The sequence below is a fragment of the Epinephelus moara genome, chromosome 5 (genome assembly GCF_006386435.1).
Source record: "Epinephelus moara isolate mb chromosome 5, YSFRI_EMoa_1.0, whole genome shotgun sequence".
NCBI classification, from domain to species: Eukaryota; Metazoa; Chordata; class Actinopteri; order Perciformes; family Serranidae; genus Epinephelus; species Epinephelus moara.
The window spans coordinates 38,791,835-38,819,497 of NC_065510.1; the positions used below are offsets into that span (position 1 = coordinate 38,791,835).

Consider the following 27,663-nt stretch of genomic DNA (forward strand, 5'->3'; position numbering starts at 1 on the left):
TACAACTCAAACATATTCAGTTATAAGACAAAGAAAACATAAACTATGCGTATTTTGGAAGCTGGAGCCAATAAATGTTTGGCAGTTTTGCTAAAAAATAGAATAAAAAAAAAAAAATCAAACCTTTAATCGGTCATTTAAATAGTTGACGACTGGCAACTGGCTAATAGGGTTAATATTCCAGCACTACATCACACAAACAACAACACTCACTTTTACTGTGGTTTATTGTTACGTTTTGAGTTCCAGCGACGATGACCACAACACAACACAGACAGATCCCAATAATTTAGTGGAGAAACTATGCTTTGGTTGTATGTTGTTCACTCTACCATGATGAAAAAAAAAAAGTGCTGTACTGAACTTGCGAGCTGTACACACGTGCATTGACATGATACTCTACAAAATACTCTATACAGTATATCCAACACCATACAGCCAGGAGGCGTTCACAAGCAGAGAGGAGCCACTGTCCCTCTGGTCCTTTGTCTTGAAATCAAAAAACATAAAAAGTGCCAAAGTACATCAAACAGTTCTGAAATCCTAAAATCACCACACAACAACTGAAGGAGAAGCAGTTAAAGTTACAGTACTCATTGATGAATGATGATTTTTTTTAGTCTACAATCAACAGTTATAGTAAGTGCTTATATTGGAAGTGTAACTGGTACGCAGCAGCAGCAAGGTTGTTTTTATATTGTACTTAATATACAGTGACCTGGACCCAACGCCATTAAACCTCAGTCACATAACTGTGGTGAGTTGCTGAAGAGCTTCTGAGAAGTCTGGAAACACCCTGCCTGCGCCCACAGGAGGCTGGATATCCAACTCAAACAGTGAGCCCCGGTCACAAATATGTGATGTGCACACACCTCAGTAATCACAGTGGCTCCGAAGTGGCTGACTGTTGTTACAACACATGGCCACAGCGAAGCAGAGGTGAAACATCAAGTTTGTATGTCCAGAAGCAAAGCAAGGTAAGGTAAGGTAGCAGCTGGATGAAAACACAGCTCTTTCTGAAAACATTTTCTGTTTACATTCAATTTTATTTACTTCACTTTACTGGTTCCCGCCAGTTCTAACTCCTCGGGTTAGCTGAGGACTCATTTTTGATCACAAAATGAGAAGATCTGTATAAATACAGGCTTCACAGGAAATTAAATGTCTCAACTAACTGAACTGTTATTCCTCTTAAACACCATTTGGGTTAGTTGTAATGGCAACACTTTCTAGGAGCTGTATACGACATTCAGAGCATTAATACAGCAGCAAACCACTATTTGGTACATAAAGATACAGTGGAGTAATGGCGTCCTGAGCAGAGAAAAGTCACGCTCCCTCTGTGTGCGACGTAATCTGAGCTTGTCTGTTCCTTGTTGTGGTAGACGGTCTGGCCTCGCGTGCATGTGAGTGTACCCCACTGGCTAGCTAATCACCACCACTCTGCACTGTGCTAATATGGCAGCTATTGCTGAAAATATCATCCTGCCCCTAGTGGTGGAACAGCGTCAACGTAGATGCCCAATGCCCCCCACTTTAACACTGTAAGCTCTATCAGCACTGTTAGTCCTGGTAACACTGCAAGCTGCTATCAGCTCAGCCATTACCATTGTTAGCACACACCAGCTGTGTAGACTCTAAATCATAAATATGCCTTTAATGTCGCATACAGCTCCTTTAAGTCCCCTAATACGCATTTATAAGCAGTAAACATTTAGTAAATGGTTCATAACACACTATAACATACTTGTCAGCAGATACAAGCATTTATTAATGTATTTGTCAGCAGCTGTAACTCCTCCTGTGGTCAGTCATCAGTGGAGGCTGGTTTATAAACAGATAAGAATTGACAATATAGTAAAACATAGTAATAATACAAAATATGGTTTATAAGAGAATCACAATTACTATACATTAATAAACACTTAAATGTCCTTAGAGCTGCACATGACTACATTATAGTATTCAACTGTTTATTAAATGTTTACATACTGCTTATAAATGGTAAGTATAGGGACTTAAAGCAAAGTGTTACTGCTGTAATTGTTACAAGTCAGAAACGTGAAATTACAAATGGCTTTAGTGCATTTGTAGTGTATATTTTTCTGACTCCCAGTAGTCTTTTAACACCTGCACACTGACAACAATTTCATTTCATCAGATTGAAAACCTTCCTGAAATTACACACAAAGACAAAAAGCTCATTCGATCCCTCTGTAATAAAACTTCTTCACACAAAAAGGGTTAATGCTGCACAGTCAAATTAATTTGTGTATCTTATGATATTGCAGTGTGTACTGTTTCCATGTGATGTCAATATGACTAATCAAATAATAATATGTATCTGTTTCTGTACTGCAAACCTCCCTTCTCTTTGAGTCCTATGACATTTGATGGAGGGTGGATGGAGTTAACAGAGGCATGTTTAATTTACTGTGAATGTAGTGCTTGAGTTGATGGCATATTCCTTTATGGCCCCTTCTCTCCTCAGTTCAGCACAGTTCAGGACTCCTCGTCAGTGGCACTGGGGGAACGCTCCTGGAGGAGAGAGAAAAGAGAAAACTAGAGAACGTCTAGAATATTTTATGATCTGCAGCCCCACATGGATCTGAAAGAAAAATACACCTGATTAGACTCAGATAAACTGATGACAATCACAGGATATGTGTCATGCCTTTTTAAAAACAATTTCAAGCTAGTGTTGAGTTCATGATGACATTGCAAAAAAGTTCAAAATAACATCTCCATTAGTGTGAAGAAACTGCTCTAAAATCCTCAGTACACACCAAAAACTAAGGTATTATATAGTAATTTCTGCGAACCAAAACACAACCTCCTTGGCAGATATAACAAAGGACAATGAGAAAATGTAGCCTGCAATATTAATATATTCTGCAGGTTTGAGCCTCTGCTGCATGATATATGATCATATGATATGACACAACACGACATGACACGATATAATATGATATACTGTCACTCTGCTCTGATATACTTTTACTTACTGTTTTCTGTTTACATCTCTGTATATACAGTGGTGTGAAAAAGTGTTTGCCCCCTTCCTGATTTCTTACTTTTTTGCATGTTTTCCACACTTAAATGTTTCAGATCATCAAACAAATTTAAACATTAGTCAAAGATAACACAAGTAAACACAAAATGCAGTTTTTAAATGAAGGGTTTTATTAATTTGCCTGAGCACATCCATCATTCATTCCCTACTCATTGTTTTAAAAGGTCTGAAAAATATTCTTACTCTCTGAAGGAATATAATATTTTTTAACCTGGCCTTAAAATTGATCTTTCAATAAAACAACATCCCATGTGTCACTGTAAACAAACCAGCAGTGCACATGAATACGTAGGCTGGTCATCTGGGTGTTCACCTTTGTTTACACTGTGTTAGGGTTTGAATGTTGTGTTCTTTTACCTTCTAAACTCAGTTGTTTATCTGTTTCATGCAATGTCAGAAGTAAGTGCAGCATTATCAGGGTTCCCATACCTTCTTAAACATCAAATTCATGGACTTTTCAAGGACCGTCCAGGCCCAAATCCCTCACACTCAACGACCGAATTCACAAACTTTCAAGGATTTCAAGGTCCTGTGGGAAACCTGTTTTATTCGAACTCAGACATACACTGGAAAACACTAAGACAGTAGTATTCAGTTTCTAAAAAAAGGAAGTTTCCTTTAAAACTGATTCTTATTAAGACAGACAGACAGACAGACAGACACACACACACACACACACACACACACACACACACAGAGTTACCTCTTCCTGCTCATCCTCAGAGTCGTCGTCACTAACAACAGGTTTGGCTCTGGTGCGTCCTGTTCGTCTGCTGCGTCCCTTTCCTCGATCTCCACCTTTATCCTTCCTTCCCAGACGAATCTTCACTTTTACTGAGCGAGCTGGAGACACACACACACACACACACACACAGAACATGTTTATGGTATCAAAAGCATAAAAAAGTATTTTAGTGTTATCAAATCAATGTAACTGAAGCGAAACTTAAGAGTCTGTCTCAGGTGAAAAATGGTCCGTGAGAAAAAGGACTTCACAACACAAACAACAACAACAACAACATCTGCTGCTGTCTTCAAACGGACGCTTACATTCGGACTCGGATCCTTCCTCCAGCTCCTCTTCCTCTTCTTCACTGTCCTCTCCCTCACTTTCCTCCTCCTTCTCAATCTTTTGCCTCAGACTGGTGAACACGGACTGGAGGACAATGGAGTCTTCATATATCTGCTCATGTGAGAAAAACATGGTAGAAAAATACTGTCTATTACCAACATACATAACACATACATGACACAAAGCTCTCAGTAACCACAATTCCTGCACGATTACTAACAGCATAATGATATGTATCCTTAAAAACTGACACAAATCGTCTGCTAAACATGATATAGGAGACTGCTCAGCCAATTAGCAAAAAAATATATAATTTCTCCAGTGACATGGCAGTTACAGCTTTAATATTGACCTTTTTTTTTTAAAGCTCTCTGATCAAGGCAATCAGGGTATATATTACAGAGCAATACAGTCAAACATGTATAATGCCCTCCATGTTTCACCAATCAGACTTTTGACATCTAATTATGGCACACTAACCCTCTACATTTCCTAAATATAGGACAGGAATACTCTATTTCCATAACCACCTTTGGCCACGCCAAGTCAAACTACGCCGCACGGATTTGCGCTTCTTTTGTCTGTTTTAACGTGGTGAACTGTGCCGGGGATGGACCCTCCGTGGAGCAGGGCCAAAAGTGCGCCTGACCTCCTCCAAGCAGGTGGCGGTGATGTTTCACAGACCGCAGCCAAACCCAGATTACCCCCTCTTCCCCCTGAAACATGCATGTGTGTTGTGAGACTCAGCTGACATCTGTCTGTGCAGGAGACCAAAGAGAAAGAGGTCTATTAAAGTCTCTATGTGTTCAGCTCTCAGTGCTTTTGCAGCTTCTAAGTGAACCTCTGGGGTTTGGACTTTAGTTTCTCTCCTGCGTCCTGTTTTTACTTTAGATATCGGCTTTATTTTATCATTTCATGTTCGTTTTCAGCCATACAGGAGTCTTGTTCAGTTAAAAATCAACATTTCCTTATTTTTCTGTTTCACAATAAAAGTTTTTTCCACAAGAAAATAACAAGGGACTTCTGTTTATCACTGAATTACCGGTTAGTGGCTTTTCTTTAATAAAAACAAGTCTCCTAACACCACAGGGAGGAAGAGTAAAAACAAAAACGGCCACAGTAAACAGCTCACCACCAACAGGTAACCTTTTTTCTGCCATGCTATATGATGCAAAAACACTTGCTGCAAAATAGCGAGGGACTTAAGCCATGGGTCTGCCTGCTGCTTTTAAGGGTCATCACTCAAGTCAAGCTGTCATTATTTAAAGACACATTTTCAAGCAGGTAGCCCTGTTGTAATGGAGACACAAATCTCTGCCACGCTGGGCTGATGTGCTGAGTCAAACTAAACCAAACCAAGCCAGCACATGAGTGTGGAGAAGGGGTAGTAGTAGCTGAGATATGACAGTAAGACTAATAGTAATTTCTGTAATGGGTAAAAATCCGGCATACACCAGGTGAGAGGCATACACACCACTCTAACTGAGCAGCTCACAGTAGAGATGAGGACATGAGTGAATGCTGTAAACAGTCAGTCTCACCAGTGATCCCTCCAGGTTGAAGGTCTGAGCGTTTTGGAAGAGCAGCATGACGTCTCTCTCCAGGTCGCCCAGACTGCGGTAGCGATGCCCTCGAATCCTCTCCTACAGTGAAGATACAGTACGCACATCACTCAGTATATATGAGAGAAAGTAACATATAATGTGTACCTGTTATCTATATGTTTTCTTGCTGTGTTTGTTTGTTGTTTGGGCTTTCCTATTACTAACCTTGATCTTCCTGAAGTCCACAGGCTTGCGAATCAGTTCGTAGTACTCTGGCAGCTCTTTCCGAGATGGCAGCTGGATGAACACCTCGCTCAGCTGACGCCCACTGGTGCTGCAGGAAATGACATCATCAGGATGAGACTAAACACTTGAAAAGCATCAGAGGGAAGTATGGGAAAACTGTGGGATCCTGACACTCACAACTAAATTACAGTTGCTAATAAAGTTGAAGCTAACTGGTTTTCATCTTTGTTAGCTTAAGTGATGATCCTACCGTGTGATTCAGTTTAATAGTTTAAAATATCAAAGCATTTCACTTCTGGCCATTTAGTGGGATCATTTCTCCACGATAAGCGAATTTAGTGGCATCGAATGATGTGGCTGTAGATTGCAACCTACTTAAATTTCCCCTGTGTGCCAAGTGTGTAGGAAAAATACGGTGGCCGACACAACAGGAAAACACAAACGGCCCTATCTAGAGTCAGTGTTTAGCTTGTACATTCTGGTCTGGTTTTGTTTTTTGGAAAATATGCATTATTTCAGGAATTGTGTATATGCAGTTGTGAAAACTGTACAGTGATTTTCCCAGTTCCTATAAATGTTAAGGACGTGCAACATCACTTCTTGTTTGACTTAAGTTAGCCTGAAACTAAATAATGTGTCAAACATTTGCAGATTTTTTGTTCTGAAACAGTAAGAAGACTTGTTGAATCTCCTCACACTCCTCTTATTACACTCATTCTAAAACTACACTTTTAAAGTCAGTTAATAAGCACCAGACAACATGTGAAGTGTGTGTCATGTGTGTCACAGACTACAGCCAAATCTCAGTTCCGTTACCTGTCTTTATACTTGATGACAGCGTCCACGATCTTCTTCATCTTTTTTGTGAGAGCGGGGGGGTTGGGGGAGAGTTTCTCAGCAGGCGGTCGTCCCCTCTTCCTCTGCCTCTTCCCATCTTCATCTTTGTCCCCTCGTCCTCTTCCCCCTGAAGACGAGGAGGGACCAGGCAGGTCCAGGTCGCGGTCCCGTTTCCTCTTGCGGGTTGTCTTTTTGTGACGCACCTCCTCCTCCATCTCCTCCAGGGTGCCCTCCTCTATCGCCTGCATGGGAAACACAGACTGAGATTAAAATTAAAGCATTGAAATCACAAGAGAAGGATCAACCCTTTACTTTGAAGCAAAGGGGATTTATTTTGTATTTGAATTTTTGTATTCAGAAATGTGTTTCCCAGTTTCCCCATGAGGCTACCTTGAGCCACTGCTTCTCCGTCAGTGAATCGCTGTAGTCCACCTCCTTCCGCTGCCGCGAACCTCGTCCAAACATTTTCTCCTCCTCTTCCTCACAGGTTAGGCGTTCAACCTCAGCGTCGTCTTTCATGATCCAAGTGGGCAGCTCGTCCTCCTCCATCAGACGAGGTTTTCGTCGTGGATTACGGGCCTCCTCGCGACGTCGGTCCAAGTCCATACGCTGAGGAAGGGGGAAGAAAGAAAAAAGGGCAACAAAACAAATATGTAGGTGGAGGGTTTTTAAGCACTGTAAGTGAGGACTTAAAATGTATCTTCCAAACATAACACTGACCATAAACTGGTCAAACTCCTCCTCACTCCTGGCAATCATCTGGTTGACGGTCTCATCATCTGGCACCTCATCCTCCTCCTGAATACAACAGACACACATTGGCAAGCATAGCATAAGCAAGCTCACTCTGTGAATATTGTGTGTTTCTGGTGCTTGCACACACATTCATGCGTAGACACACTTCCTGACCCCAGACCTCGTCTTGCTCCTCGTGTTCCAGGATGGCCTGCAGGAAGGCCCTGCGCTCATGGCTGGAAGACTTCTGGTCAAACATGCCTGCTTGAATGACCTTTTGGTCCACATTTAGTTTGTACTTGGCAGCGGCCAAAATTTTCTCCTCTACACTGTTGACCGTGCAGAGTCGTAACACACGGACCTCGTTCTGTTGACCAATACGGTGGGCTCTGTCCTGAGCCTGCAGGTCCTGGAGAGGAGAATTAGCACAAGTTCAAATGTTGCTCTGAGAAATTTGTGGCAGGAGAACAAGAGCTGGTTTCCCATTGTTTATAGAGGAGTAGGCAGTAGTAAACAAGCCAACATTACTGAGGTGACACCTCACTTGTAAACCCACATATAACACTGTGAGGACTTTCACTTCTTAAAGGTTATTTTTCCTCTTACCTGTAGTGCTATTTATCAATCTGGGCTTTTTGTTTTGGTGTGAATTGCAGAGTGCAGGAGATAGCGGCTGTAGAGATGTCTCCATTCTCTCCAACATAATGGAACTAGATGGCATGTGGCCTGAGCCGCTCAAAATGCCAAAAAAAACCCAAAAACTTTTGAAAAACTCAACAGCAATGTCTCCTTCCAGAAATCATGACCCGGTTACTCAAGATAATCCACAGACCTTGTTGTGAGCAGTTTCATGTAGGAACTATTTTCTTTCTGCTGAGCTACAACCATCAACCATTTTATTGTGCAGAAGGATGGGTGCATCTACTCATAGACGAGAGGCTCGTGCTCGTGACAGAGCAAGATGTAAACATTAATGGTGTACTCCATGGCTATGCTTTAATGTTAGCTAGCTCAGTGGTGCTATGTGAGCTGGCAGTAGATGCATGCAGATATCTCCAACACTCAGCAATTCACACCAAAGCAATCGAGACTGATAAACAGCACTACAGGCAGGAGGAACAATATGTATTTTGGATTTTTTTGTCCTTTTGAGCACTTTTGACAAAAATTATGTCCGACATGTTGAAAACATCATCATCAAATGCCATTAAAATAAAGTATATATTCTAGAAAACTTAAATTGTTACAAAATTTTTCACAGTTTCAACAGACAGACAGACTCTTTTCGGCGCTGTGCTGTTGTCAGCTGCTCCAACAAAACCAAAACAGAAAGTAAAAGTCACAGGCCTTTGAGTGCCATGGTGACAAAGGATCGACCAGGGCCGTTAAAGACTGAGCAACCTGCCTTCACAGGGCCGATGGTGAACTACCATCTGGTGTGTGTCTTATAGCTGCTTTTTTTAAAAAACTGATTAAATTATGCATTTCTTGTAAATACAATACATGGAATTATGGAGTTTGGTGATTTGAATTATAAGCAAGCACAGGTTTAATTAGCTCTCCCCACAGCATTGTCACATCCGCACTGTGGAGGTCAGACAGAGGCGGTATATTGATATCTTGTTTTCCAAACAGCTTTGACATAATTAATTTCAGACTACTGATTTGAGACATCTTTTCTTCCCACTGTTCTCTAGTTGAAATCAAACAACTGACGACTCGTAATCATTTATTGCCTGATCCAAAACTCTGGATTCTGAATCTGAGATATCTGTGTTGCTGTGTCCATGTCTATTTTTATGTGTATGTTAATACTAGATAGTAGCCTCTTACTGCTACATTCTAAAGAAACTCTAAGATTACATCCACACTAATACAGTTTCATTTTAAAACTGTGTTTTAAATGAAAATTATTTCCATACACTTGTGCGTTTTAGAACCGTTTCAGAAAAACAGAAATAATCTCCGTCCATTCTAACACATACACACACACATCACATGATCATCGATGTACACTGGGCATACGCATGCCTGTATAAACAGGTAGACAAATGTCTACTCTGCAGCTATACTTAGTTAGAGAAAATACGATGAAGATAAGGAGAAAAGGAAGACCAGAGATTTCTCTGCTTGGACCGATGAAGAGGTGGAACTATTACTGAAATTAACACACCAGTATAAGGCGGTCAAGACATCGGAAATAAATTGTGAGTCATTGCAAAGCAAATATGGTGACATATTAGACCTGTACCTGAAGCACTGTCAATCCCCGGAGGTAGCCATAGCAATGGAAAAGGAGCACCCACACAAGAAGGATAAAATCACAAAGGGTATATAGACCTAGCTTTTATGTTTTGGCTTATTGGATAAGAACCAATTGGGAAGAAAACATGGGTTTCTGCGTCATCTTTTTAAAAAGTCTCCGTTTCCATCCGCCCATCCAGACTTAAATGCAACCTCTGACTTTTCAAACTAAAATGGGGTCAGCTGCGTTTTCAAAATCTCTGTTTGTAGGGTTCCAAAACACCCAAGTAAGGTGAGTGCTGGGTGTAAATGCAGCAACCGTTACGCACTTTAAAAAGGTATTACGGTGGATGTAGCCCAAGTTGATATCAACTTGATTTTTTATCAAATGGTGCCTTTTGTATATTAAAATAAACATGCATCACACCTGATGTGGGTTCCAATCAGAGTCAAAAATAACCACGGTGTCTGCAGACTGCAAGTTGAGGCCGAGGCCTCCAGCTCTTGTGCTCAGGAGGAAGATAAAGTACTCTGACCCTGGGTCATTGAATGTCTTCAGTAACATTCCTCTATCCTCGGCCTTCGTAGTGCCTGAGATGTAAGGGAGGTGGGAAAAGATTAGAAAAGCATGTGAAGGAACAAAGGGAAAAAAAATAATTCAAGCAAGACAGAAGATTTAGCATCAAAGTGTCATGAAAAACAGTGAGAATAAAGGACATATTTGCAAAGACTGGTTCAAGTAAACTGTCTCACCATCTAGACGTAGATACTTGAAGCTGCGATATGCAAAGTAGTCCTCCATGATGGTCATGAGTGAGGTCATCTGACAGAAGAGCAGCACTTTGTGGTTTGTAGCTCTCAGCTTTGGCAGGATTCGATCCAACACCTCAAACTTTCCTGATGCCCGATACAAGTCAGGACTAAAGGCACAGGTAGATGGATGGGTTACAAGAGTTACGGTGTGTTTGATCTTGATCTGAAGGTGAATTAGTACTTACCCCTGGACTATCCCACCAGAGAATCCTAAATGTTCAGAAAAAGATTCCTGCAAAAGCAATCAAAAATGTATTCTAACATCGTGTCTTTATTTTGAAGCTCATATTGACAAGTTTCCTATTGCTCCTTCTATCCTGATAGATGTTCTATATATATTTTAAATACAATCAGAGACACTGCTATCTTCAGTTAAGACAAAATGTTTTTGCATCATCCTCCTCAGTAGTACCTCTATTTGCTGGAACATGTAAGGGTGGTTACAGATCTTCCTCAGCTGCATGATGGTGTTCATCAGCGTCTTTGTGCCGCCTTTACCCTGGGAAATACAACCAGACAAGATGTACAGCTTGCAGTCACAGTTTAATATTTTCATTCAACAGTTATTAACAAAGACTCGTCCAAGGGCAGTCATCAATTCTCTCTCTGAGCTTCAATTAATGCATTAAGTATCTAAATGTGAGAGCCAAGGACCAAACCGTAACAAACAAATAGATCACATTTTTCCTACGCTCAACTTATCCTAAAAGTGATTCATGAATGTCAAATAAGCAATGCAAGTCTCAAAGCCAAACTTCCACTCTTGTACATATTGCAGTATACTGTAATTCTATCATATAGTACATTATCTAGTGCCACATCTTATCTGGGCCTATTATTTAAAATAAACTATCATGTTGCAGAACTCTCATTTCCATGATCAAATTATTTCTGATTCTGGAATGAAAAGAGACAGAAATTAACACGTCATATATTTTGTAAAACATAAAACCAACATAAAGTAGAAACAATTGTATTTTGGTGTTGTTTAGTTTTAATGATGCACGAGCCAAATACCCACAGTGGTAAAAGGGTTTCTGTCTTTACCTTCTTGTCCTTCTCTGATCCATCAGTGAGCAGGACCCCCTTGGCCTGCATGTGCCTGTACAGCACCCTCTGAAGAGACGACATGTCACACTTGATCACATATTCCACCTGATGGAGAGGAGAGACAGGTGGAATTAATGAGTGACATGGACAGAAAGAAAAGTATATGCATGATTACTTTTACCAGCATTGCAAATACTATTAAAAATACTGGAGAACACTCAGGGATTGTTTCCTATCCATTAATATTTTAAAAACATGCCTTCTCTGGAAGTTGTGCCTCCACTTCCTTCTTCAATCTGCGTAACAGGAAGGGACGGAGCACTTTGTGGAGACGACGGATAATCAAGATGGTCTCCTCTTCATTAAGGTCCACCTAGAGAGTAAAAGAAAGAGATTTAACAAGAAAGATACTGTGCATCCTGCGTGTTGTCATCTCTCAAACACTTATTAAAAAAAAAGGAATGTGATGTGGCAGCTGAGAACTTCCCCCCACCTTCTCTCCAGTCATGGCGAAAGGGGCGTTGAACCACTGCTCAAAGGTGCTGCAGCTCTTAAAGATGGTGGGCAGGAGGAAGTTTAGCAACGCCCAGAGCTCAGGTAGTTTGTTCTGCAGTGGCGTTCCTGTCAGCAGGACTCGCCGTGGGGCCAGGTAGTGGGTGTTCAGGACCTGGGTCAGCTTACAGTGGTGGTTCTTCATACGGTGTCCTTCATCCACGATCATGTACTTCCAACGAATCTGGTGGGGTTGAAGTAAAAGAGAGGGGAGAGAAGAACTTTAGATTTAAGCTGTTACTACTTAATGTCTCACAAACCATGTTGGCTCACTCCCAAGCCAAAGCCTTGAGCCACCACAAGGGGAAATTCTTGTCTGAACTACAGCACATGGGTGTAGGAAGGTGGGTGCTGTACCATCCCCTGTTGACACGGGCTGAACAACCCAGTCACTGACACGATCCCAGGCTTTGCTCATAGTTTCCTGTTTTATTCTGAAGGTCACCCTCCTCGTGTGTCATGCCTTGTCTTACTTCCTGCCTTTGTCTGTTTCACACCTGTTTTTATACACTCCTGCTTTGTATCAGTCTCGTTAGTCCCTCCCTGTTCCACTGTTCACTGTACACCTGTCGACTGTTAACTGAATCCAAATGTCCACTCTCTGGACTTGCAGACTGATCCCTCGTGGACTTCAGTCGTACATACTGTGACGAGTTCACTGTCATCACGGAAAGTCTGCAAAGGCAGAGATGGCAAGCTGCTAATAGACTCGTTGCCATGGAAACATTCAAGCGACTATTAAATCATTGCCATATTCTGTCTGCTCATCTGTCACCGCAGATAACAAGATATAAATCTCATGTATAGGGTTGTTTTGTGAGTCAACAAAATACATTTCTGTATAAGTACAGACTGCAGACATTTAAATACAGAGATGTTCCTGACTGAGGTCTGGGCTATGACTTAATACATCAGGTAGGCGTATTAGTTACATTAGAAGATCTTTCGTTAATTTTCGGCCAATTATCTTGCCTATATTTCTGGCATTACAAAGCACAACCTGTAGGGAAGGCAGCAATAATATAGTGCTTTTTGATTCCCTACAGCCTATAATTATACATATTTCTGTATCATGATGTGGTTGAATATTATTTCTGGCGTACACCATTCAAGTATTGTTTTAATAGACTACTGTTACACATACACATAAGTTTTGTTTTTTAAATCATGTCTTGTCCGTATTGCAATGAACTGTGGGCAACTGAATCAGTAAAGTCTACACCCCAAGCGGACTCTCTGGAAGTCCGCAGAAAGTCCGCTTTAGGCCCCTTGTGGACTAGTTGAATCGCAGATTTGGACAGCCCTTTGCACTTCCAGAGTTCTCAGGAACGCGTCTGCAAAGTCCACGATTCTGCAAGTGCGGTGAAGTCCAAACGTTTGGATTCAGCCCCAGTTTTGTTTTCTCCACCATGGTCTTCCCCACCACACCCTCGTTGTTAGCCATTCCTTGTGTTTCCCTCCTTTTGCCTGTGCTCGCCTACTCCAGCTGTGTCTTGTTCTTGTGATTAGCACTCTGTAAATATAGACCTGTGTCTTTCCCTTTGTCCTTGGCCAGTTTATCTGTATTTGTCAGTTCATTCCCAGGTTTGGGTTGCCTGCCTGTGTTGATCTCTCATGTTCCTGGTTGGATTGCATCCCTGCGTTTACATACATACAGTCTATGGTTTATCCCCATGTTCATCATGTTGTCCTGGTTTGTTCTTAGTTAAGTTTCAGAGTTTCTTTCATTTGTACTGTGAGTTACATCTGCCTGCACCTTCAGTTTTGTTACCTGCCTGTTTTAGATGTATTTTACCACCTACATTAAAGCTCACCTTTGTTTCAATCCACCAGTCTGTTGGCTGCTCTGCATAGAGTGTGCCAGTTAGTGCTTTGTTAGCACTTTTAGCACTTCCGGTTTAGCACTTCCGGTTCTCTCGTCTAAAAGTCAATACGTTTTTTGAATGGGATTTTGGTAAAATGCCTCAAATAAGGTCTGTGGTTAACAAAAGCTTAAGCGAGTTTCAGGTTTTGTTCTACGACATAAGACACGTCAGTAAATACTCTACTTGTGAATTTTGAAGCTTTTACGTGTAGTAAAAAAGGCGGTTGCAAACAAGTTGCTCAATACGACTACAAACCCTGTTGGGGACATTAAACATCATCACCCCCGAACAGGCGAGAGTGCTGGCAGTCCGCCATTACAGCTTCTTATTTAGCTTAAACAGTCCAATTACCCATTATACAATGTTTTTAAAGTGAAGCGGCCGAAATCAGTTGAAAGCTTAGTGGCGGTGACGTCAAGAGTCATGCGACCGTGGAGTAGTCATGTAGTCCGTTAAAGCCTAACATTAGCTTTTTACTTCTGGCGATTGCATTTAAGCTTCAAATGCGGTATGAAAGGTGTTCATATGTGAAGATTATCTCGCTGAACAAAACCTGTAAGTATCATAAACTTGTGTTAGCAACAGAGCTTATTTTCTGACATAATCCAAAACGCAATGCAAAAATCACATTCACTTTCTCTTCCAGAAACCAGCGTGATGCTAAACTTCCGGGTTTTGACGTCAGCCCTGGCACACTCTATTTGGGACCACATTTAAACTGAAATCATAAGTCTGAAAAATGTGCAATTCTAACTAATCTGACTGACATGACAATGTCATCACATCAGGTAATGTCTAAGTGCAAGGGTTGGAGTCAGTTCAACTTGGGGAGAGATTTGTGGGAGTGGCTAATCATTAGTGCAGCCTGAACAGGCTGAAAGGCCAAAAAATGCCAGGACAGTTTTAGAGTTGATTTTTAGATCCATAAAATATCTTGGATGTGATAGACTTTCACTGTGGGGGGACACAGACCTCGGGCTGCAGTTTTGTGAAAGCTAATGATCCGGACTACAAGTGGATGTATAATCTGCCCAGTTAACATGAGTGGCTTCAGCAAAGAGACCGGGCCCCTTGGAAGTGCGCCAGGCTTTAGAGCCAAGTTTTGTAGTGGCCAAACAGTGGAATTAAGTCTGTCAGGTGATGCCATGAGATTCAAAAAGACTTTTCCCCATAGACTTACATTGTGAAAGAGACATCTGAAAATCAGCCGATACATTTTTTGAGCCTAACACCCCCTCAAAATAAATTGTGTCAGTATCAGAATTTGATTCAGTCGGTTGGATAATACTTGAAAAGTCTAGAGGAGCCGCTTGATTCAGTTAATTTATCCACATTCAAGTTAAGGGCTGGCAAAGACTCTAGTGTGCTGCTCTATGGGCCATACAGCACAGAAGCAGTGCCAAAAATCTGGGTAATTTTATACGCAACAGTGAAATTTCTTTGGCCTAATAAACCACTGAGCAACTTTCACAAGAATTAACTGGGCCCCACCTCCAAAGCTGTATCCACTTCTCTTTAAACATCTACAAATGAGGCAACTGGATGTCTGGCACAATTAAAACATGAAATACTAGAAATGTTGACTCATGCAGTCCAGAGAGAAATTGTGTCTGAGGTGAGGGAGTGCACATTCTTTGTACCAACAGCTGATGGAACTACTGATGAAATAACGTCTGAGCACTTTTCCTGTAGCTCCTGTGTAAGCCCCCTCAGTCAAATATGTTCCTGACCACATGCTACAACACCCACCTTTCTGCACAGTCAGGAAGCCTACAGGTATATGAGTACATGAGTGCATGGCAGCATGGTGGCCACAGAGGACAGTGGGAGACGTTAACAGGTGGTGTCAGTGTGTGGCAGCACCTAGGAGAAAGCACTGAGACGCAGCACAGGGGGCGGTCAGATTGGCCAGGATCAAATAGCTTTTGGAGACTTCGGGGATTTAAAGAGTGGGAGACGACAAACAAAAACACTCTAAAACCTCAAAATCATACAATTAACAAAAAAGAATTGCCTTGGTGTGTTTGTGTGTGTGTCCTTCTGCTTGTTTTTGTTTGTACATCCCATCTCACCTTTGCCAGTACTTGTTTATCCTTGATAATGTACTCATAAGTGGTGAGTAACACGTTAAACTTTCCACTGCGCAGCTGGGGGACGAAGGCTCTTCTAGCAGCAGGAGACCCCTGAAAGCCAAAAAATGTAAAATCACAATAATAAAAGAAATATTTATTTTAAGCAACGCAGTTTATAAGTGCATTAGTAGAAACACACATCCTGAGATTTTGAGTTTTATGGGCAGGTAGTAAAAAATCAATTAGGGTGATGTGGCTGCAAAAACTCACCTTGTAGGACACCTTCACGACTGTCGGTGCCCACTTGTCAAACTCATACACCCAGTTAGAAAGAGTTCTGTCAAAGAGAGACATTGTCATTCAGAAGTTTATTCTGAAGAATGTGAAATTCTTTTTTTTTTTTAATTTGTTGTGTCCCTGACGAATAAGACAAAACAAACAGGGTATTTTTGCAAATAAAGAGGTTATGCTAACGAGAGGGGTACAATGATGAGGTAGGGACCATTGAGCCGTTTGTGCTCCATGAGGTATGTGATGAGGGCGATGGTCTGGATGGTTTTTCCCAGACCCATCTCATCTGCCAGGATTCCGTTCAGGTTATTGTTGTAGAGGGAAACCAGCCACTCCAGACCTTTAATCTGACAGACCGTAAGGGACAAAGTTTAACAAAGAATGTACCTCTGTTATCAAGTATTTGAGCATGAAAAGGTTGAGAACATAATGTCATTGATGTGATTGTGATTGTTACCTGATACTGTTTAAGTTGTCCATTTATTAATAAACTGGACTGTTTCTCCACCTTCTCTGTGACAGCGTGTGCCACAGAATAATAAGACTGGAGCCCACGTTCGAACGCTGCACCGCTGTATTCGTCATCCACATCCTGTTTAGCATTTCTGCAGAGGAAGAGTTTTATTCAGTCATGGCATAAAGTCATTTGGTGGTTTATTAATACCTTAGGAGGACATGCATTTTTTGTTTGAGTGACCCTGAGACATACTCCATGTATGTACTCACTCAATGATGTGTCGTACGTCTACCTCCGACACGTCTTCGCTGTCGGGGTCTGTAATCTTCTTCTTTTCCTCCACCTGAGTAGCTGATGGATGGGGCTCCTCCTCTCCCTCCTGCCGCACAACTTGTCAGTGATTGGAGCAATGAATATGAAATTGAATTCAAACATTGTCGTTTAAAACAACCCACCTCCTCCTCTTCCTCCTCCTCGCTGTCCTCACTGTCTGAACGGGGAGCCACCTCATAACTGAACAAAATACATGCATACTCAAATTACCAAACGCCCTGTATCTGAACATTCAAACTGTACGAGTCATTCATGTGCACATGTACACTTCTAATGAATATTTTAGACACACACACAAAGGCATTAAAGTCAACTAAATAAAAAAGAGGGCTTAAAGGGATAGTTCAGATTTTTATCTATAGTCAGTCTATTTCCTACAGTAGAAGGCGGTCAGCACACCCCCAGTTTAAAGAAGCAAGCAGGAGGACCACCAACCAAGCTAATATACTGCTGTGGACGGGGGCAGCAGCAAAACAATTTTAGCCACTTAAAAAAACCAATATAAGTTTAAGCGTATGCTATATTTAGAATATTTTCACCGCTTTGCCATCAGACAGCCCTCTCCGATTGGGAACAGAAGCCATTACATCCATCTATGCTCTCTTCAAAGCCACCAGACTCCTTTGACAAAAACAGCAATTTTACCTTGCAAAACACAGGAGATGCTGGTCAACCACTGCCTTCATCACTTAGTTTGTATGTGTTATTGTGTGACTTTGGTGAATCTGAACTACCAGTTAAAACACAGAAGTCACACAATAACACAAACAAGCTAACTGATTGAGGCAGTGATAGACCAGCAACTGTCATGCTCAGTGAGGTGAAATTACTGTTTTTGTCAATGGAGTCTGGTGGCTTTGAAGAGGGCATAGATAACGGCTTCAGTTCCTTATTCAAAAGGGCTGTCTGATGGCAAGGTTAAGCAGTGAAAATATTCTACTTATATCATAAACTTTAACTGCTATTGACTATTTAAGGTGGCTGAAATACAATTTGCTGCTGCCCTTGTTCACAGCGGTAGGCCTACGCTGCTTATCCTCAGTGGCTGTGCTTTAGCCTGCTCCTCTAAACTGGAAGCGTGCCAGCTGCCATCTGCTGTAGGTAATACATGAACTATGGATAAGTACTTCATATGACCCCAATTCAAAAAAACCATAACTATCCCTTTAAGGAGACAAGCCATAATCAGAAAAGGCTATGTCGTTACCTAAATTCAGAAAGATTTATCCTCAGTACAACTCCACTTTACACAGTCTGAGCTGTAATTCAGGGGTAATTAGGCTCAGCTTTACTTTGAAGTAAATGATAATGTTAGCATGTTTACATGTGTTAGCATATTAGCTGCCAGACATGTTACCAGACATTAGCATGCTAACAAGTGGTATGTATAATATTTATGCTGCGTTCAAATGGAACTTGTGAGCTTTTGTTTACAACATCAGAAGTCATGTACATGAAGTTGTGAACTCTCAGAAAACTTCAGTTTACAAGGCTGTAAATACTACAAGAGGGGGGAGCTCAAATGGACTGTTCTCGTGGACACGGTAAACACAACCCCATTTGAACGCAGCATTAGGGTTTTAGCATGTTAGTACTATAATGTTTGCAAAGTAACATGCATACAGTTAAGATCTCAGCCATGTAGCAAGTTAAACCACAGATCCAAACCAGCTGACAGTGCCAAATGAAAAGTCACCACTTATTTAGAACTGACCCTCTCGGGACCTTAAAATTCCACAGCAATTCATTCACTGCCAAGATTCAGCATTTCAATGGACTGATTGACACTGACGCACCTACAACCACAGACACACACATTCACCCTCTTCCTCTCTCCAGTCAGTCTCACCCAGGGTTCATCTCCAGCCAGGTGTCCAGCTGTCCAGCTTTAGGAGCGTCCAATCCTGTCAGGATGTTCCCACTGTCGACATGGATGACCTTCACAGGCAGGTCACTCATCTGACTCGTCTCATCCAGAGGCTGAAGGGGGGGAGGTATGTTATCTTTTAGACTGGGTTAGTTTCATTGGATCTGGGTTTAAATGGTGGCTGATTGAAATGAGACAACGCTTCAGACAGATTGTGCATAGAAGTTAAGTTTACATGAGTGATAATTAAGTTGCTGCTGTTTGGCCAATTCAACAACCAATAAGTGTCCAGCAAATATGATGATTTGTACAGTGTATGCTGTAGGAATATTACTGATACACTTTTACACACATGTAATTCTGTTTGGCTGTTAATTTTTATACAATTGTTGTCACCTGTGTTAGATTGTTACTTCTGCCAAGGAGGTTATGTTTTCAGTTCATCTGTTTGTCAGCAGGATTATGGAAAAACTCCTGGCTTGATTTTCAGGAAACTTGGTGGAAGGGTGTAGCATGGGCCAAAGAAGAAGACATTAATTATAATTATAATAATTTTAAAGCAGATGCGACTCATGGGGTGGATACACATAGTATTTTTACTTGCGTTAACAATATGAGATAGTTCATTTGGCCTTAATGGAGGCCTGTGCTCTCCAAGTGCCCCTCTAGTTTACTTCATTGTTTTCTGATTATGCTCACATGGTTGCCATGGGCTACAGCCACTGGCTTTAATTTTGGTCACCTGTTGCAGATAAGTCATCAGTTTGTTTGTTAGTGCCACTTTGTGCCTGATGAAAATCTAAGGGATCAAAATGTTGCACAGTGACAGTGAACAAAAAAAATCACTTTGGGAGCAAAGAACAGTGTGCAGATTCCTCTTTTTGCCATGACAACACTAAAAAGCAAAACATTACCCCCTGAAGCTTTGTGCGCAATTTGATCTATGCTGTGTTTGAGAGGAGGTCTCTATGGAGACCACAGAAAGCAACAGAACAAAGGATCCCAGCAATGTGAACCCAGCATATTTTAAGAGTAAGTGCATCACAAAATCAGCTGCTTTAACTGCCTCTTCCTTACTGGAGGAGATATACAGCAATATACACAAGGTTAACAATGTCATCACTGTGGCTACCTCTCCATCAGGACCCATGGCAGGAGTCTGACCCTCAGCGTTCTCCAACTGTGAGACAAGAAGAAGTTGATTAATCACAACAGAGATCACATACAACTCTCAGGTGTAAAAGTCAATTATCACAAAGAGAGATCACTGCTGCTGGAGCCTCTGTTTTCCATACCTTCTTCTTTTTTTTCTTCTTCTTCTTCTTTTTCTCCTTGAGGGCCTGCGCAGCTTTGTGAGCTCTGACCAGCTCGGTGAGGTTGGCGACATACTCGTCCGTTTGCTGCAGCAGGTAGGCCAGACGCTTATCCTTCTTCTGGTCAATCAGCTTACGATAGCCCTCCTCATCTTCAGCCTGGGAGGACAGACACAGTGTGTGAAGGAGGGTGTGTACACAGTTAGGTGTGTGATAATGCGTGCTTGTGTAACTGCGTCTGTGTGGTTTCTTCTCACCATGAGCCTCCTCATCCTCTCTTTCTCAATACGCTCATTCTCTTTCTTCTGCTCCCGTTCAGTGTTGGCGTGGTACGTGGCCACTGCTTTGGTCAGTTTCTGCATTTTGCCTGTGATGGAGCGATGGTACTCTTTGAAGTCTTTGGCGTGCTGCAGGATGCTGTTGAGGTACTCCTAAGATCAGAATGAAAGTATGGGATGAAGGACAGAGAGGACACACGAGAGGAGTCAATCAAAAATACGACTTTTAATCTCATCAAAGGTAACATCTCGACTCTGTTTATCCTCTACCTGATGTTTCTGCCTGCGTTTGCGCTCTTGTTCAATCTTCTGCTGTTTCTCCAGTTTCTCTGTGATGCGCGCTTCTCGCAGGGACTGACGTTTGCTCCGCTTATACGCCTTCGCATCAAGGGCAGTCTCCAGAGCTGTGTCCCGACGCATACACACCACCACCTCTTGCCGCAGCTGTGGAGCGTACACACAAACAAATGTACAACATGGACTCATTATTAACACCCCCATCACAAAAACATGCAAAGTGACAGTGTGAAGCTTAATGATGTAATGCGTACCTGTCTCTGGAAGTTAAGCAGGCGGAGGGCTTTGAGCTCTATAGTAGCTTTGGTACGTAAATCACCAGCCAGAGAGCCCGGCAGGTTCTCCAGTTCAGCAATACGATGAGTGATACGAGCCTGTAACCTGAGGGAGTACTAAGTTGTATTTTATAATGAATTATTCATGCTGTCTATTTTTTGTACGTTTGATTTTGAATATCTTTGGTAGACAGTATACAAGAAAAAGCTTGTGGTAATTATGTTGCACTTTTTGAAATTTTTATAAAAAAAATGAATAAAAAATTAACACTCCAGCAATGTACTGCCTATGGTACCATACAGTCACCATTCAACCCTTCAGGTTCAGTCCCTTTACACACCAGAAATAGTAAACGAGATGAGGGGAACTGTGAATCCCCTGGCGTACCTGTACTCCCTCTCCTGCAGTATCTCCACTGGGTCAAGGCCGCAGGGTTTTTGAATGGGGGTAATGCGGTTCTGCTTTGCGTGGTAAGGCATCATGGGAGTAGGCTGTGCCGGCTGGCCAGGGGACTGAGTCTGTGGAGGCATTACTGGGGAGGCAGCAGGGGGAACTGAAGGTGGGGCAGGAGAGGGCCGACCAGTGGGCTGAGGCGGAATCAGCTTTTGGGGTGCGTTGGAGGGGGCTGCTGCGTTCACCATGGGGCCTGGAGGGAAGTGAAGTGTAGGGATGAAGGAAAGATCTATATTCAATGTACAGAAAATTATTATTTTCATGGAAAAAAACTATAAAGTGTTCCTACAACTGTTTTTGGTTATGTTCAAGCAACATTGACACTGAAACCTAAAATCTTTTTCTGCACAGAAAGTTATACACCTTATGTTAAAAGGTAACCTCTGGAGTTTATGACCAAAGACAGCTCTATGGACCAATGTCTTTAAGAGTGAGTACCCAAACTGTTTGTATTGTGCACACTCATGAGGATGCACATGTGGGCAACATCGTACACATACCTGTTATTTGTTTCACACAATTTTGTTGATCAACCATTGGTGGTGGTGACACCAAGAAACACAGACTGCATGTACACTGAATGGAAACATGACTTTATGATTTTTTACAATAAAACTCCACAGGGCACCTTTAACTAGACAAATCTAGTTTGCTTGGAATAAAAATTAGGATAAATACTGGGAGGTGGAATAATTGAAAGAAGATGCAGGCAATGAGTTTCTTGCTGCCTTAAAATTACAAAGAAAAACTCTACGTGCTAAAATGACTACATATTAACTTACCATCCACTGAAAAATGAAATTCCATGGTCTCAGGCATTTCTCAAAAACATCAGCAAACGTGCCACAACTCTTGAACTTGGAGCTTTCAGAAAATTTTCACTTACGAGGTTGTGAATACGACAAACATGACCCCATTTGAAGGCAGCATCTTTATCATTACAGTATAATGGGCCAGGGTCTACAGTGTGAACATAATGCTGAAGCCATAAACTCTTATTGGAAAAATCCCAAGTTATTACTTGACAAAAATGGCCTCATATATTGGCGTACGAACATACTGTTCCTATCAATGTTCTTTCCTTGATTAGAGGTAATAGCTGGAATTTATATTGACATACGTTTATGTACCAGCTGTCACTCAGCACCTTCTCCTCTAACATCAGAGCTACTCACTAAAGTTCGACAAGGGACCAACAGGTTTCAGGTCTTACAGCAGCACCACATACCTTCAGGCCAGGATTTGGGTGGTCCGTTTGGGTTTTGTCCCTGCATCCCAGCTGGAGTACAAGATGGGCCTGGAGGAGGCATGTTGGGACCCATCATTCCTAAAGAAACAAATATGTACAGATTTTCTTCAGTACATTTACACTACAAAATATAGAAATGAAATTTGAGAAGATGACTGAATTACAGTTAACTACAGTATTAGTAGTTTCAATGCGCCATACAGGTACATATGTGTCTTTTAGGAAATAAGTAGGTATTCAAGAGATTCCCTATATACACTCACCATGAGCTCGACTGTAGCCTGAGCCCATTGGCCCAGGCCCTGGTACTGGTCCTGCTGGTCCACCTACTGGCCCGCCTCCAGCTCCAGGAGCCAGAGTGGGCATGGGTTGCTGCTGCTGCATCCCAGGCATCGGCCTCTTCCCTTGGACTGCCATCTGGAGGTGTTCTGGCAGGGGCTGTCCCCGGGCCAGCATCTTATAAGCCATGATCTGGGCTCTGAGTTGGTGAAGCTGGTTCTGGTTAAAGGGAGTAGGGCCACCAGGGCCTGGAGGGCCTCCAGATTCGAGGCCAGATCCAAGGGTGGAGACACTGGGTCCCAGGCTGGGTCCAGGGCTTGGGCCTGGGCCGGAGCTACCTGGAGGGCCAGGCCGGTTATTAGGACCCAGGGTGTGTTGATCACCACTGGGGCCATCTAAGGGTGTGGAGGCTGAGCCGGGACCGCCAGAGGAGGAGGAAGAGGAGGATGATGGCATAAGCGGTCCAGAGGGGGGACCATTTGAGGGGACAGGGCTGGAGTGGTCAGAGCCACCTAATGGAGAGTGATAACCTAGAAGAGACAGACAGAAAGACAAACAGGTACAGATGAAGGGGTGTTGGGTGGATATCGCTCACCTTGGGTCTGTAAAGGAAATATTTGTCTGGGAAGTATTTGTCTGACCAAGAAATATTTCCACACAATCCCTGTGAAACCACACATTCTTATCTTTACACTTTGGTATTTGTGGTTCATATCAAACATGTTAATTAGTGAGCTTTAGAGGTGTTTGTAGTAGAAGAGATGTTCCGCTACCATTTCTTCCTTCCTGACACTGGTTTCGATTTCTGAACTTGTGAATTGGCTGATAGTGACAACCAATCTGATACCACTGCATTAAAAAAAAAAATCATAATTCAACAGCTGTATACTACTAACTCTGTGTGGATGTGAAATGATTGCTGTCATTGTTCCATGGCATGGCTCAGGGTAAAGTCTTTGTAAAATATGAACAAATACATACAGAGAATGAATGCAATAGAATTTCTTTTATTATCTGGTTAGAAATTTTGCTAATGGCTAATGTTACACTTTTTTTAAGCAGAAATTCATTCAGTTCTTCTTTGCTGCTTTAAAACAATGCCTGTGGCTGCACAGCGCGATTTGCCCTGTAGGCAGTTGTTTTAGAGCAGCAAAGAATTGAAACCCAGGAAAACTGCCACTTCAAAAAGTGTGAAAGTACTAAAGTTTACCAATAAATAATGTGTTCTTGCCGATTCCAGAACTAGCATTTTAGGTAGTATCAGAGGCATATCCAATACTGGTATCGGTATCGGAACAAGTCTAGTTGGTACGTGGATTTTGTACCTTTGAACAGAGCCAGGCTAGCTGTTTACCCCTGTTTCCAGTCTTTATGCTAAGCTAAGCTAACTGTCTGCTGGATGTAGATATATATTTACCATACGTACAAAAGAGTGGTATCAGTCTAGTTTTTATCAAGAAAGCTAATAAGCTGATTTCCAAAACTGTCAAAACCATCCCTTTAATAGAGGCCTGCAGTGTAGCTAGATAACTAATGATTTATTCCCCAACAAGTCTCGCCAGACCATTATTGCATAATGTTTTAAACTCTGATTCACAGCCTGTCTGTCTGACTGCCCTGTTTCATTCCTTGTGTCCCTTTCTTATCGCTGGCTGTATGGCCATGCCACAAAGTTGCCCCCTGATTGTAACCAGCACCTTTGTTGTACAGAGCCACTGTACAAATTACAGTATTTTGACATCAACAGAAACACTTTAAAGATTTTTTTTTTTTAAAGGTCATTAAGTGGCTAATGACACTCCCTATGAGCCATCACAGTTAAGTCAGGCGTGAAGAAACTTGTCTTACACAATGCTGGAAAGGATGAAATTGTGCAAGATGACTGTACGCAGCATGCCTACCTTGAGAGTGTTGGTCAAGAGGACTGGGTGGAGGACCCATACCACTGTGCCCGCCCTGTCTCATAGTCAGTCCCTTCATCTGGCTAAAGCGGCTCTCCTCACTCAAGCTCTTCTCATGCATGCTCTCCATGGGCTGTGGCAGAAACAAAACACAGTCAAAATGAAACTACCATCCTGTGGGGAAATTATTAGGTAGTTTCAGCTGAAAACATAACACAGTTCTGCTGGCGAAAAGCACATTACGATAAATGATAAAACAGTAGTAATATTGTATAAAATGTAAGAAGCTGTGAGATAATGATAGTAGCAATGTGAGCACATATGAAGTAGACTGCATTGTGAGAAATATGGAACAGGAGTATGGGGTTTTCAGCATGTATGGATTAATGTGCAGCTGCAGTTGTTCACAGGTATAACAAACTAATAATTGCTTTCTCAAATATGGATTAGCATTAAAATGTGCCTGTGTCAGCATGTGCCCATTGTGAATTAATGTAGCCATAATGGAAATTTGAAGTGAAGGTGCTGTCACATATAATTTGGGAGACCTCTGTTTCCTAAAGGTTTTGAACGAACAGTGATGGTGTGTCTCAGCCAGATGTTAAGCGTTTGTGCGTCCTTACTTTGTGCAGAGGGTGCATATTGTCCTGGCCATATCCAGAGGGCCCTGGCTGAGAGTGTCCAGACGAAGGAGGACCAGGGCTGGGGCCCATCATACTATGAGAAGAGCCTGGGGAGGGCCCGGGGCTGGGGCCCAGCATAGCCCCAGGAGAGGGACCCGGACCAGGGGAAGGACCTGGGCGAGGGGTGCCTCCCATGGGGGGATCTGGCGTCGACATCGCCCTGGATCTCCTGCTCCTGGGTGAGCAGCAGGGACCTGAGAGAAATGACAGAGAAGGTGAGAGGGAGTGACACAGAGGACTAAAGTGTGGAAGTGTGGCAATGCAATATGCAAAAGTTAGTGATCTAAATTAGCATTAATTTAGTGGTTTGATTGGACAAAACTGTTGGAAATATCTTGAGGGTGAGGCTGCATGTCTGCCTTCAGCTATGCTCCTCTGATAAAGTGATGAAGTGGGAGCACAATCTTTGCAAGATATAGGTGAATTTTGTCCAACGCCTATCAGATGAAGACTCTGCATTCTCCTGCTCCGCTGCACCAAATCACCCGCTGCGCGCATATGCAATTACAGCTGCAGGGTCCACCACTGCACTTGAACTGAACACGAGGAAATACAGTAAATTATGCACATGAGCCCATGCTACTGAGAATTTCCTCACTCAGACCATGAAAGGGTGTCTCGTTAAATATAAAAAAGGGGAATGGCGGACTGTGCTTGTGCGACTGACCTACCCGCATCAACAGGACAGGCGGTCCTGCGTGAATTTCTGCGCTCCCGTGTTGATATTTGTGGGGGATAAAAGAAGACGCAGCAGTTGACGCAATTAGTCTACTCACCCTCTTAGTAATCTGCCTTCAAGCGTTGATTTGTTTCACCGACGTGGCTCGAGCGCCCCCTCCACAGCCTCTATGACCGAATGTCTAGTCACGGCTGTCCAGCAGTGCGCATGCGTGCGCAGCTACAGCAAGGCTCCAGCCTGTACTGTAGGCTCATACAGTGTGAATACATGGAGAATAGTCATTTACAGCTATACTTAGATTTTAATTTTAACATACACCTTATAGAATATAAGCATATGAGTTGTATTATGCTTAAATCAAACATTTAGAAGTATAATTAAAATGCTAAAGCCATCAAATCTTTAACTTTTCCTGTTCTAGTATTTAAATATTATTTTTATGAATAGGACTGTTAAACCGTGATAAATTGGGGGTTATGATGAAAAGTGTAATGGTAATTATTGTAGTAAACATGGGTGTAGATTTTGGGGGAATGCAGGGAGCACATCCACCTCAATTTTTAAAGCACAAGCATTTGTTTGATTTTAACACAAATAAAGACTTTACACCATAAACTGATGCAGAAGGGGCACAAACTGGTGCATAAAAATTCACCAGAAGGAAGGAAATTAAGCGTTTTATGCTTAAGACTTTCTGGTGGAGGACCCCCAAACCCCAGTTTCCTATGTGTGCCCCCCCTCCACGGTGAAACAAAACCTGTGCCCTTGGAAGTAAATGAATGATAAAACATATTATGATTCAGTACTTGTGAGGAAAAAAAAATATCAATCAAATATTATAAATTTTGAGTGAAAGAGTAAAATGAGCCTACACACATGGATGCATTAGTGAGTGGGTTTACTGGGCACAGGTCCAGGGCCCAAAGTGTAATGCGGGTTACCTGGCCCTCACCTGCAAAGTGTCACTAAAATTAAAACATATTGACCAGGAAAAGATTCAAAATGAGATGCAAAGGAACTGCAAAAAGGGGCAAAACAACCACAAGGAGACACAAAATCACCAAAAAAAAAAAAAGATATTAAATTAGCAAAGAGACACAAAGCAACAACAGATGGCATTAGGACTACAAAGAGATGCAAAATATCGACACAAAACGAGGCTAAACAACTATAAAATGTTCCTGTCTTGCTCCCATGTAGGAGG

General features: G+C 42.1%; 1 protein-coding gene across 1 annotated transcript; it reads right to left on the reverse strand.

Moving 5' to 3' along the window:
- Positions 1 to 223: 223 nt before the first annotated feature.
- On the reverse strand, positions 224 to 26,543 carry LOC126390056 (transcription activator BRG1). Its single transcript, XM_050044151.1, has 34 exons — positions 26,452 to 26,543; positions 25,721 to 25,974; positions 25,098 to 25,230; positions 23,181 to 23,726; positions 22,897 to 22,995; positions 21,603 to 21,861; positions 21,194 to 21,320; positions 20,913 to 21,086; positions 20,622 to 20,795; positions 20,347 to 20,523; positions 20,184 to 20,231; positions 19,034 to 19,164; positions 17,307 to 17,364; positions 17,121 to 17,230; positions 16,852 to 16,999; positions 16,578 to 16,741; positions 16,374 to 16,440; positions 16,104 to 16,214; positions 12,108 to 12,350; positions 11,874 to 11,987; positions 11,612 to 11,719; positions 10,977 to 11,063; positions 10,750 to 10,796; positions 10,505 to 10,671; positions 10,179 to 10,342; positions 7,656 to 7,916; positions 7,493 to 7,570; positions 7,163 to 7,381; positions 6,752 to 7,014; positions 5,915 to 6,023; positions 5,687 to 5,788; positions 4,124 to 4,256; positions 3,777 to 3,916; positions 224 to 2,538 (listed from the first exon to the last, which is right to left on the reverse strand). Exons 2-34 carry the CDS (start codon positions 25,934 to 25,936, stop codon positions 2,503 to 2,505), a joined length of 5,013 nt encoding a protein of 1,670 aa, XP_049900108.1. The 5' UTR covers positions 25,937 to 25,974; positions 26,452 to 26,543; the 3' UTR covers positions 224 to 2,502.
- Between the last annotated feature and the right edge of the window lie 1,120 nt (positions 26,544 to 27,663).